This window comes from Bidens hawaiensis, unplaced genomic scaffold, assembly GCF_021521415.1.
Source record: "Bidens hawaiensis isolate Kalapana, Puna unplaced genomic scaffold, B.hawaiensis_p1.1 tig00017009_1, whole genome shotgun sequence".
NCBI classification, from domain to species: Eukaryota; Viridiplantae; Streptophyta; class Magnoliopsida; order Asterales; family Asteraceae; genus Bidens; species Bidens hawaiensis.
In genome coordinates this window covers 37097-50892 of record NW_027492574.1, presented here as the reverse complement: position 1 = coordinate 50892, position 13796 = coordinate 37097, and the positions used below count along the sequence as shown (strand labels likewise).

At 31.4% G+C, this 13796-nt stretch overlaps 1 protein-coding gene and 1 pseudogene across 2 annotated transcripts; one reads left to right on the top strand and one right to left on the bottom strand.

Annotated features, from left to right (window-relative positions):
- On the top strand, positions 1 to 5453 carry LOC143552717 (putative xyloglucan endotransglucosylase/hydrolase protein 28; annotated as a pseudogene). The gene is made up of 5 exons (XR_013138698.1): positions 1 to 324; positions 475 to 575; positions 2566 to 2769; positions 2881 to 2885; positions 4806 to 5453. The product of XR_013138698.1 is annotated as a putative xyloglucan endotransglucosylase/hydrolase protein 28 (transcript).
- Positions 5454 to 8599: 3146 nt separating this feature from the next.
- LOC143552676 (T-complex protein 1 subunit alpha-like) lies at positions 8600 to 12219 on the bottom strand. The gene is made up of 6 exons (XM_077042833.1): positions 12184 to 12219; positions 10904 to 10939; positions 9831 to 9920; positions 9582 to 9659; positions 8788 to 8838; positions 8600 to 8698 (listed from the first exon to the last, which is right to left on the bottom strand). Exons 1-6 carry the CDS (start codon positions 12217 to 12219, stop codon positions 8600 to 8602), a joined length of 390 nt encoding a protein of 129 aa, XP_076898948.1.
- Between the last annotated feature and the right edge of the window lie 1577 nt (positions 12220 to 13796).

The following is a 13796-nucleotide window of genomic DNA, read 5'->3' as shown; positions in this document are numbered from 1 at the left end:
CAAACAGCTCACACCTTTCACCACCGATAAAACCCCCCACTGCCTTCTCTTCTCTCTCTCTCCAAAACCTCTGCATATTTCAAACTCTTATTATTTCTTGTAACAACAACTGTATGCATTAAAGAGTTGTACCATAAGCTTCAACAATGAACATGTACCTTCAGTTTGTTCTCATATCGTCTTTTGTTGTTCTGGGTCATGGGCTCTCAAGAAACCTCCCAATAATATCTTTTGATGAAGGGTATTCTCAGTTGTTTGGAGATGATAATCTTATTGTGTTAAAAGATGGAAAATCTGTTCATTTGTCGCTTGACGAGCGAACAGGTCAATCTCATTAGTAAACCCAAATGAATATACATAATAATATAACATAATAGTACATAAGTAATATTGTTGGTTGTGTTTTATTTATTATTATTATTGTTGGTATTATTATTATTATTATTGATTTGGGTTTATTTAATGAATTTGCAGGGTCTGGATTTGTGTCACAAGACCTTTATTTACATGGGTTATTTAGTGCCTCCATTAAGCTTCCTGCAGATTATACAGCCGGAGTTGTTGTGGCTTTTTATGTGAGTTTTTTTTATTTTAAAAAATTAAATAATTTTATTTAAACAAAAATATTATTTGAAGGTTACATATGGAATAATTTATTTTGATTTTCTGTTTAAAGTTTCCATCTTTATGATGTGGAATGAATTTATCAATCACTTAAATATTATTTATGTTGTGGCTTTTTATGTGAGTTTTTTTATAAAATAATTTTATTTTTAAAAAAAGTTATTTTGAAGGTTACATATGGAATGAATTATTTTGATTTTCTGTTAAAGTTTCCATCTTTATGATATGGAATGAATTTATCAATCACTTAAATTGCTCAAGAAATTTGTGTATTTATTGATGAATTTGTTCACATTCTGGAAACAGTAGAGTATTTAATATTTAAAATTTAATTTATTATAAATGTGGAGAAAAGAGTCAACAATTCAGCAATTTTATTAGATTATGCAAGCCATATGTTGCAATTTTTTATTACAGGGTGATTTTGTTTAATTTTGACAACTTTGTAATTAGGTTCATTAATTTATTGTTTAAAATTTTATATTTTGTGTCTTGGAATGAATTTATTAAGTTATAAAAAATCATAAGTGAATATTATGTGTTTTTAAGAATATTTACAAGAATATTTCAAGATAATATTTTTCAAGAATATTTTCTAGGATATTTTCAAGAATATTGTCTAGAATATGTTCAAGATTATATTTTTAAATAAGATTAAAAACAAAATGGGATTGCTTGCATCTTGGACTACTGTTTTACCCTTTTACATTGAAGTTTGATCAAAGGTAATAATAATAAAATTGGATTTATTATTGCACCTCATTTCTTGATAACAGTTCCTTTATCTTTTAACTACAGTGAATATTATTATTATTATTATATATTTCCTCCCCAAATTCACTACTTTTAATGATTTATACTTACATTTAAAATTATAATTTTGTCCACATGTTTTTACTTTCTATATATCAAGTTTGGAATTATACATAAAGGGATTCTTCTTGTCTGGTTTAACCTGATTATTATTGTTTGTATTGTAGTCTATGTCCATGATTATGAGTAATGTGTTCATGTAAATACAATGTAAACAAACAATAAAACGAGTATCGGCAAGTCCTCTACCGAATACCGCAATACTTTTTTAAAAAAAATCATTACTTAATTACTTTTGATTATTTTCAACTATAATTTTTTTCACCTTACTTAACCGATAAATACTTTTATTAAAATTTTACGGAAGTCTTGACGATGAATCAAACATCGCAAAAAAAAAAACTTGTTTCTCGATGGAAAACACTATAAACCGATTAGGCTATGTATAGTGGAGGGGCTACAAAATGGGGCGATTTGCGCCATGTGACGCCCTGTCAGCAAATGGTATGTTTTGTTTTTGGGGTGTAATGGTGTTGTAGCCACATATATAATATACATATATATCACACACACACATATAATAATAATACACACACACACAACATAGGCGAGAACTAGTTCGTGCCCCCCCCCCCCCCCAATCGCCCCACAAATCGCCGGGGGGGGGGGGGTGCTTGCGCCCCAAATCGCCGGAATTCGCCCCAGTTGTTCGCCCACTAAGTTTGGCCTTATGCTGACAAGTGTCCAATTAACATTTCAATATTTTGTACATTAAAGATTTAAAATCTTGATTTAGTCACATTAAAGTTGCAATATTTACTCTCATTTTAAACTATACAATGTGAACAAACAATAACACGACTATTGACACGTCCTCTACCGAATACCACAGTACTTTTTAAAAAAAAATCTTTACTTGATTATTTTTACCTTTAAATTTTTTTCAAATAAACCGATGGTCAACGCTATAAACCGATTACTTGGACACTGTCTAAGTAACATATCAGTATTTTGTGCATTAAAGATTTAAAATCTTGATTTTGTCAAACATTAAAGATGCAATCTTTGCTGTCATTTGAACACTGAAAAAAATCAAGATTCTTATACCTTTTTGTGTTCATATTGCAGATGTCAAATGGGGATACATTTGAAAAGAATCATGATGAAATTGATTTTGAATTTTTGGGAAACATTAGAGGAAAAGAATGGAGGATTCAGACTAATATTTATGGCAATGGAAGCACAAAAGTTGGCAGAGAAGAAAGATATGGTCTCTGGTTTGATCCCACTGATGATTATCATCAATATAGCATTCTTTGGACTAAAACTCACGTAAGTTATTTATTTATTTTATTTTGTTCATTTAATAAGTTTATTATTTTGATGGACCACAAGCTATCAAGAATGAAAAAATGACTATACTTGATTATTAAGTTAACTTAGATTTAGTGAAATTAATATTATGATGAGTGTGTGGAAGTAAAGGTGATTTTAGCTCAAATTTTTACTACCTGAAAAGTGAAAAAGATGAAATTATTTCTGGCTAGTTTACATTCTTTCTGCAAAAGTTTTTTCATATTTTTCAAGTTGTCATCTCCTTGCTTTTGAAAGATGTTGATATGACACCACTTGCTGTGGTCTCATTGTAATATGCTTTGAATATTTTGTTTATGTATTTATATATAGAGAAAATCACCTAAATGTTCATCTTGAAATCTTGACCAATGAGTTTGATAAAATAATCTTGACTTTAAAAACTTCAGATGAACTAGTGTTTGATAAGTGTCACTTCTCGCATAAGATTTTTTAATGTTGGCACGACGGATTTCCATCTGGCACATCCTGTTGCACTAGATGAAGGAAGCGCCAGATGGAAACATGTGCCATTTAGAAGCTTTCAATTGGCTGAAACAATTTCTTTAACTAAAAACAAGAAAAAGTCCAATAATATTTTTGTAAAAGAAAATATTGCCAATTTAGTGATTTTCTCTTTTATGTACACATATATTTCAAATTTTGTTATAATAAAGTAGTTCTTATCGAATTATGATATTTGTTGTGTTAAAAAGTAAAGAAAATTGCAAGTATGTTGCAATTACCGGTCAAAAGATACAATTCCTTTAGCATAAAAGCGTAACATGAAACGTTGTTCGTATACATATTTTGTCACATTTGTATTCCTAAGATGGCATGGTATCATAATATGTTTAGCATAAAAACGTAACACAAAACGTTGTGCGTATACATCTTTTGTCACATTTGTATTCCTAAGATGGCATGGTATCATAATATGTTTAGCATAAAAACGTAACACGAAAAGTTGTCCGTATACATCTTTTGTCACATTTGTATTCCTAAGATGACATGGCATCATAATATGTTTAGAACAACAACATTTCATGAAATTGATGATGATGCATGTGATGTTTGTATGTCATGGTAAATCAAGTACTTTATGGGTTGGTTGGTATGGAACCTGTTGAAATACCCAAATGGTCCTCACTTTATAATATGATATTTTTTTACCATTTAAAGCTGCAGGTATAATTGTTTCACTGGTACATTGTATGTAGTAATAGAAACAGTTGTTAGCTTTTTGTGTATCAATAGTGACATTTCTCTGCATTTCTTCAATCATAACATCACCTGCATCTGCTACCCTTTAATTTTTTTAATTATTCCACATAAAAAGAAGGGTAAATTATTAATTTTCTTAAAAAATCTTTTTTTTCTTCAAAATTTATAAACTTTCTTTTTTATAAAATTTGTTTTTCTTAACCAATGTTACTTACATTGTCAAAAAGGCGAAACCTTTGTATGTTTTCTGGGCAATATGCCTGAAAAATATTCATTTTTCATAAAAAGGAGGGTAATTTAGTAATTTCTTGTTTTTTTTTCCTTCAAAGTTTTATAAAGATTTAACCAACTTTTTTCTTATATTTGATTTGGGTAACCAAATTTATTCGCACTTTCGAAAAGCAAAGAGATTGTTTGTTACCCGGGCAATGCGTTGGAAAAAGTCAACATGGTCAAAGTTACGGACCCATACAATATATAGAGGAGGGTTATTTAGTCATTTTCTTGTTTTTTTTTCTAAATTTATAAACATGTAGCCAATTTTTTCTAAATATTTGTTTTAGGCAACCAAATATATGTGCATTCTCACAAAAAGGCTTAAACTTGGTTTGTTTTCCGGGCAATACGTCTGGAAATAGTCAACACTGTCAAAGTTACCGATACATTAGACTGCAAATAAAATCTTTTAAGGATTTTTTCGTGTTTTTCTATATGATATCATATGATATGATAATGAGTCTTGTTTTTTATTTTTTTTACTGAATTATTTATTATTTTGATTTTTGGTTCAGATTCTATGTTGATGATGTTGCAATAAGAGAGATCAAAAGAACCGAGTCAATGGGAGGAGATTTCCCTTCAAAGCCGATGACTTTATACGCAACGATATGGGACGCTTCCGAGTGGGCCACAAATGGCGGCAAATACAAGGTTAATTACAAATACGCCCCTTACATCGCCGAGTTTTCCAACTTTGTCCTCCACGGATGCACCGTGGACCCCGTCGACCTCACATCGCTAAAATGCGAAGACGGTAACACCAAAATCCCGACGAGTATCACCCCCTCACATAGGGCAAAAATGGAAAGTTTTAGGAAAAAACACATGCAATATTCGTATTGTTACGATAAAATAAGGTACAAAGCGCCACCTTCTGAGTGTGTGATTAACCCGAAAGAGGCGGAGAGGTTGAAGAAGTTTGATCCGGTGACGTTTGGTGGCGGTCGTGGTCACCATGGGAAGAGACACCGTAGGGGACAGGCGGTGGCGGCGATTTAAGGATGGTGGTTGTTTCTCTATGTTAATGTTACTATCATTTTCTTTTACTTTTTTATGTTTCTTATTTTGTTGATGTTTTTGTTTTTTTGGTTAATTTTGATGTGAATAGAGGACAATGGTGGGAAAGCATATAATTTGTTTGTGGTGGTGATTGTGTGGAAAGAATATGAGATTTTTGTTGATATGGTTTTGTTAGGTTTATTAGTACTCGACTTGACCTGACCCGACCTAACTTTTTTTTTGAAAATCAAAACTGGAGAATGGACCAATCTAAATGTGATACGTATGTCTTGATCTAGGGTCGTTTTTGAGGATCGCAAAAGTTTTTTTGGGCTGAAGGAAAATTTGGGTCTTAAATGAGTTAAGGCATTACGAGTACATATATTTTTTTTTTCAAAAATAAATATACAAGTAAATAAAAAAATTGGGTTTATTGGGTTTAGTCACCACTTGGCCTTGTCTCGGTCTTTTTCTGGTTGGAACGGTGACGGATTTATTATTTTTTGGTTAGAAGTGACAAAAATATGAGTCCTTTTTCAAAAATAAATATTAAATTAAAAAAAATCGGGTCTATCGGGTTTAGTTGACCACTAGGCTTTAGTGACGGATTTAAGATTTTTTTGTTAGAAGTGACAAAAAATGAGTCTTTTTTTAAAAAGTAAATATATAATTAAAATAAAAATCGGGTCTATCGGGTTTAGTTGACCACTAGGCTTTATCTCGGTCTTTTTCTTGTTGCAACGGTGATGGGTTCATGAATTTTTTATTAGAAGTGACAAAATATGAATCGGTTAAACGAGAAATTTGCATGAAGTAACAACCAATCTAACAAATAAATAAAACTGAGCATAAAAAAATTAGAGTAGTTAAATAGTACTAATTTTGTAAAAATACAACTATTGTGATTCTCTATGGAGACTGAAGTTTTTTTTAATAATATTGTAAGGCAAGTTCTAACAATGTGGGTCTAGTTTATGACTAAAGTGTCCCAAGTTGGTAGTCAGATGATCAAAGTGTCCTATGTTACAGTTACATGACCAAAATGCCCCCATTTGATAATTATATGACCAAATTACCCTTAAGTTGGTCAAAATTTTAAACAAATTCTGAATAATTGTGGACTCTTGTGTATGTTGGTGGTGGTGTGTGGGACACTCCTCTATAGTTTCAAGGTATGTTTTCATAACCGGATCAACCGGACAGGTTGTAGGTTCAACCGGTCAAACTGGTTGAACAACTTTTTTCTTAAAAATAACGGTTAAGGTTAAAAAAATGTTAAATTAAAAAAAAAAGATATTTTTTCCATGGTAAACCGATTTAACCGGTCTGGTTCTTCGAGCGAATTACATAGAATCAGACCCGTCGGAACGGCTGAACCGGTCCGGTCTCAAAAACACTTTCAAGTTAAAAAAAAGAGAAAAATCACATAGGTATAGGTATCGGTTGTGCACATTAGTTTGTTAAAAACATATAATGTTCGTGCAAGATTAATATTTAAAATGGTCTCTCACACATACAAATTGTATATACATAGATATTTGATATATAACTAATATTTAAAAGTTATTTTATTTGGTGAAGATTTTACTCATTATTTTCGAAGACCAATATACCAAAGATTTTAATTTTTATAAAATATAATGTATTGTCGAATTTATAAAAGATAAGAAAAATACACCCAAGAACTCTTGGGAATATGCTATGCTAGCAAACCATTAAAACATTTACGTGTATTTTCACAAAGTTTAAATGTTGCCTAAGTTTCACAAAACTTTTGACATATTAGTCATGATTTAAATGTTTTATTCTTAGTTCACTTTATCATATTCCAAGATTTTGAAAATTACAATAGCAATAACTCTCCAATTTGCTATTTCTAAATCATCACCTTTTATAAAAATGCTATGATGAAAAGTAATATAAAAGTCTAGATAACATCATCCTTCGAAATATTAAAGAAAACAAGTATCACTTAATAGAACTTAAACCTAAAGAATTAACTTAAGCATTAAAGCATTATGGACAATAAAATATTAAAGATGTATAGATTATTATTATACCTTATCAACCAGTTAGCTTTAAGCATTATGGTAATCTTCTCTATCTAATGAACATGGGGTTTGCTTTAAAATTTCAAACCGTCAGTCTTGCACCAACCCCTCGAGTATATGCTTCAACAGAATTCACATAGTGGAAGATTAAATAAACCTCTAGTACTACATAATATAAACCATTTACACGTTAAAAAAAATAAAAAACCATGTTAAGCCATAGACATATCCATCGATACAATAAAAGACCGGCCTTTATGCCTTATTTACCGTGCATGGCAAAGCGAAGAAAGTATCGAAGTCTCATTATGATCAGGCGCACCCTTAGGTCCCGAAGATAGGGCCAGGTTGGCCCAACTTCTTCGGCAACACCAGGGCGTCTTTGCTTGGTCATATAACGATATGCCAGGCTTAGATCTAGTGTTACCGATTAATACAAGTTTAAAATTTCAATTATGTAAATCATGTAGCCAATCCAGATTGTCATTTAATACTTCTGCAATTCCATTAAAAAATAAGGCATATTGGTTTTTATTAATCTCAACTATCGTCTTTTGGTCACTGCCGGTCTCAACTAATAAATTGACTATTGATGGTTACAACTTTTAACTTATTTGTTTCTAACGGTCCGCGACTAACAGAATCCTAACACCATTAGTTGCAGGCCGCCGGAAAACTCAATCCGAAAACTCAACATATTCATCCCAAACATCTTGGTAACTTTGTATCGGACCTTTGGGAATTTTTTTCTAGTAAAAGCCCCAATTATTAAGGTCGCTGGAACCCTAAAACCATCACTGGAATCGGTTGATGGTGCTTAAGTGATGGTCGTTGCTTGGCGACGAGTCAATTGACTTGCTGGTAGTGGTGGGTGTTTTCCGGCAAAAAATGACTTTTTCGGTCAAAAACGTTTTTCCGGCGACCTGCAACTAACGACGTTAGGATTATGTTAGTCGTGGGACCGTTAGGAACAAATACATTAAAAGTTGAAACCACCAGCAGCCAATTCGTTAGTTGTGACCGACAGAGGCCAAAAGACAATATTTAGACTAACAAAAACCAATATACCAAAAACTCAAATTATAATCACTATTGACCAAATCTTCTTAACTTAAAAATTCCTAGTGTCAAACAAAACTATCAAGGGTCTCAACACCATCTAGTTTAAAAAAAACAACTTGCAATAAAACATAAATCCCATCAAAACTTTCCAAACAAACGAAAAACGATAAACCAGCGTTGCGAGAATAAAAAGCCTAATCTTGACTCTCGTCTTTGATCATGTCATCAGTTCGAAGCATTGTTGTAGCCGCTTCATTTTCTTTAAGATATTTGGATGAGAGCTGCATTGCATGCTGCAAACTCGTAAAAATAAAAAGTAAACATGAGCAAGAATTATCAAAACAATATGATAAAGAAGCTGGAGAAATGTTTTAACACTCACTCTGTATGATCTGATTAATGGTATTGGGTTTCCCCCAAGGTCTGTTGATATCTGCAGAATTATAACATTAAAATATATAAATATATAGGGGAAAATTAACATGCTAACTGTGCGAATCAAGTGGTGTAATTACGTAATTACACTATGCTCAAGTGGTGTAATTATGTAATTACACTATGCTGTTGTTACGCTACACTATAATTATACTATGTTGTATATATATGATTACACAACTTGATTCACACAGTTAACATATTAATTTAATTTGTATTTCAATATATATATATATACATATATATATAGAGAGAGAGATAATACAATAATCCTTAACGTACAAACATACCTATATTCACGAAATTGATCCATGAATTCGCATCCCAACATCTCGGAATCATTAATACATACCCAATTAATCATCGATTCACCGAAAAAAACAGATTTGGATCGTTAATCGATCAATTTTTTTTACTTTTCTTCACGAAACCTGTTTTGAGCGTTTAGTATTTTTGGCTGAGCATTTTAGTATTTTGGCTGAGCGTTTTTGTATTTAGCTTGAGCGTTTTGTTTTTGTCTTGAGCGTGATTCACGTACGTTAAGGATTATTGTATGTTAACCTGACCGTATATATATGTGTGTGTGTGTGTGTGTGTGTGTGTGTGTGATGAGTTTCATTACAGAACTTTTAAATTACGTAAGAACTTTTGAAACTCTTAATTACTAATTTTTTTATAAAACTTTTTTGTATGTTAACATCATTTAAAGTGAAAGTGAAGTAGAATATGAATATCAATTACCCTGAGAAACTCAGCAGCCAAATAAACCACAGAAGTGAATTCTTCTCTATCTTCAAGTTCAGCCAATTCAATAAGAGCCTATATAACCATAGGTTAAAAGAAAACTAACATGTTAAACAAACAAAAGACAACAAGATAATAAGTGAAGCAAATAATAATAATAATAATAATAATAATAATAATAATAATAATAATAATAATAATAATAATAATAATAATAATAATAATAAACAAATTGTTATGTCTAACCTTGGCATTGTTATGTCTAACCTTGGCAACTGGATGCTCAACATCTAACAACTTGAGAATTGTAGCATCACCAATGTCATCAGCCAACATCTGAGACATAATCTCACATTAGTTACACTCAAAAGATTTAACATAATTGGAAAATAAAATCTAACAAGAAAGCAAGTGCAAATATATAAATTCTATCAACAACTCATCATCTTTTGACAATGTCCTTAGGGAAGCAAACGAGCCGAGCAGCTCGCAAGCTACTCGAGATCGGATCAATAAAATGCTCGTAAGAATTCGGGCTTTTTCAATGGAGCTCGTTTAGCGGTTTAGGCCCAATCTTATAGGGGTGTGCATGGCGCGGTTTTAGGCTAAAACCAAACCAAAAACCAAAACTTCGGTTTACGTACTTTTGAAACCTTTCGGTTTTGGTTTTTTCGGTTTAAGTTTTCCGGTTTTCATTTTGGTTTCGGTTTTTTTTTCGGTTTTTTTCATTTGAGCTTGAAAATTTTTGGCCAAAAAGAAGTTTAGGAAAATAATAAATATAAGTATAAATAATATTGTTAATTGTTAACTAGTTGATAATTATACATTATGTTAAAAATATACGAGTTACATATTTATTAAATTCTTATTAGTTATTTAAAATAATAAATAAAATACAAAAATTTAGAAATTCGGTTCGTTCCGGTTTTTTGTTTTTTATTTCATGCAAAACCAAACTGAACCGTAAGTTCGGTTTTTACAAAAACATAAAACCAAACCGTTGGTTTTTGTTTTCTTCGGTTTTTTCGGATTGGATTTTTTGGTTTTTCGGGTTAGGATCGGTTTTTTCGGTTTCTTGCTCACCCTATCTTAAAAAATTTGTACCTACTTTAATGTTTGCCAAGCATAGAGCCTTGTGTATTTATAATTTTACCACTTATGTATTTTTCGGTTTAGTATCATTGCCACAACCGAGATCGAGTCAAGTTATATAAGAATAACAACCAAACCACCCAAATCATCAGTAATATTAAACATACAAAAATCAGATCTTTTGAATTAGTATTTAGCATGTAACAACTTTATAACACAACAAATACCTTGTCGAGTTCAAGTGACGTCTTGACAAGCAGTAACTGCACCAAAAGATATTATTAACAATTATTAATTACTGTTTGGTAAAAAAAAATAAAATTAGGGTTTTAGATGAAATGATAAGAAATAACCAACCACTCTGATAAATAGGTAAACTAAACATAAGAAAATGAGCGAAATATTTTTTCTAAATTTCTAAATAGTAAAAACTAATGTGATTCGTTTGTGTTTTTTCCGGGCCAGCTCGTGGGCTAGCAAAATCAAGCATGAGCTTTAGGCCCACACTTAATTAAGGCTCCAAACTCAAAAACTAATAATAATTAATTAATTAATTAAATATAGATATATTATAAGTTTATGAATGAAAATTTTATGTTAATTTTTATCTCAATTCGAGTGGTGATCTTAGACGCGGTTTCTAACTCGAGGTGCCAAAATCAAGCTCGCAAAGAGGAATTAATTTTAACTCAACATCCATTAAGATAAAATTTAACATAAAATTTTCATTCATAAACTTTCTATACATAAAGAGAAGACAATAAAAGCCAGGGCCGTCTCAATATCCCAGGAGGCCTAAAACTAACTAAAATGTTGAGCCCTTTTTATATTCTTTTCTTTATGTGTATAGCACTAGAGAGTATACATGAATTATAGAATATGAATGATATGACGTGACATTGAATATGAAACAATCATCATTAGCTTGTGGCTCATCATTGAGTTACTAATTCTAATAAAACTCTACTTTTAAAATCTCATAATACGCAACTCTTATTTAAGATGGAGACCCTATAAATCTGGAGGCCTAAAACCATTGCCTCATTTAGCTTTCCTAAGAGACGGCCCTGATAAAAACTACCCACTAATTTCACGCCATAATTCAAAGGTAACAAAATAAAAGATATGTAGATATAAACTATCCTAATTAAACATTTAAATAAAACAAAACAAAACATTAATAACTAGGTAATAGGACATGGGACTAGTATATCCACGTCAACACGTGCATGGGGGAATGTCTTGCAAGGATCCACGAGGATCAGGCGGACCCAAGCATTGTCTAGTTGCGGTTCGTCTTTTGCCTAGATGATCATTTATCACTAACGGTTAGAACCCGTTGGCTAAGGATATGTCTATCAAAATCCCAAGTAATGGACATAAGCCAAAGAGGTGACTTCAGCGCAAAGAACCAAGTGTTTTCCGAGCACATGTTAACTTCTTGTTATCACCAATCATCGTCAACCTCCGCTCTCATGCATCAACCATCATCGTCACCTATAACAACCGCCCCTTCTTTGTTGGATTTCTCATATATCGCCATTATGAAGAGTTCACGAACATAACCGAACGTAAAAGAACATAATTGAACTAAGGTAAACAAACATAAATGAACATATATGAACAAACGTAAACGAATATAAACAAACATAAACGAATACAAATAAACCCACTTGAATAGAGATAAACAGATAAATATAAAACATTAAGTTAATAATTCATTCAATGTTTCATTCAAATATGAACATAACCAAACAAAAATTGATCAAAATAGATAGAACTATAGTACATACTTTCTTACAATAATTCAAATTACAATCTAAAAAAATATATTCACACTATTAGAAACAACAAATGTTAAATAACCCCAGAAATATAGTGGCTAACTGCTAGTTATATCTTATCTTAAATATATATAAGCGAAAGTTTTAAAAGCTCTCTGGTTGCTCCCTATATTATCTCAAGCCACCAAATTGCATTATTTATAAATGAAAACTTCTTATGCATTTGGTCCGAATTCACGGGTATGAATCTCACCAAACCCAAATAGCCCTTAAATGGGTTATAACATCTCATTGAATTAAAAATTAATCTTATCAAATATTTGATATCAAAATCTCAAAATCCTATAAAATAGAGATATAAAATTTAATATCCGATTTTTTTATATCATTGACGGTTGACTACTGGGTTTGACCTCCCCAGCAACGCAGGGTCAAAATTCTTGTTCATATAAATTATTATTTGATGATTGTAACGAATGGAACCCATTCACTATCATTATTGATAACGAATGAAGGTTATTCGTAATGTAGAAGGATCACGAATGTATTCATTCGTTGCATCTATCCGCTTCCGCTTCACCCAGGGCCGGCCAATAGGGGTGGCAGGGTGGTTGACGCCCACAGGCCCGACACCCCGTTAGACCCGAATTTTTTTAAAATTATATTTATTTTTATTAATAACAATATGTATATTTAATGTTTAAACCTAATTACATGACCACTAGCTTGGTCTAGTGGCAAAGGAGTATTACTCTCAACCAAAAGGTTATGGATTCAAGTATTATTTGGGATATGTTTAATCATATTTTTATACAAAAAGTTTTTACACAACCCAAATTATAACAAAGTAAACCAATATAAAAATTTAATTGTTTAACCAACAAAATACTCATTTTTAATTAAGGCTTAAAAATAATTTCGCCTTCGGCCCAAAATTTTTTTTGCTTTCTCGGAGCCGGTTCTGGCTTCACCTGATAACGTATGACCTCATTCGTCATGAATAAGGATAACAGATGAAGAACGAATCTTTGGCTATTCGTTATGTACTTAACTTATTATTATTATTGATTCGTTTACATTAGTTAACGAATGAGACAACAAATGTGAACCATTAGTTAATTTTGAATTAACGAATGGGTTCATTCGTGTGTCATATAAGTTATATGTATATAAATATATATAATTAAAATTAGAATTAATCCGGTTCTAAAATCTAATCATACCTGTAATCCGGTTCGACTTGTGACCCGATAAGACGGCCTGTTTGACGTGGTGTTTTACTTCTTGTTTACGTCTTATTGAGATGTCTTTCAAAATAAAATAAATTCTCTCTTTA

Bases quoted from the DNA above. Each gene is read 5' to 3' on its own strand.
- LOC143552676 (XM_077042833.1), bottom strand. From the start codon at position 12,219: ATGGCGATATATGAGAAATCCAACAAAGAAGGGGCG. The intron at 10,940-12,183 runs GTTGTTATAGGT...CTTTTGGTGCAG, and splicing joins AATCCAACAAAGAAGGGGCG to TTACTGCTTGTCAAGACGTC. The intron at 9,921-10,903 runs GTATTTGTTGTG...ATTATGTCTCAG, and splicing joins CGTCACTTGAACTCGACAAG to ATGTTGGCTGATGACATTGG.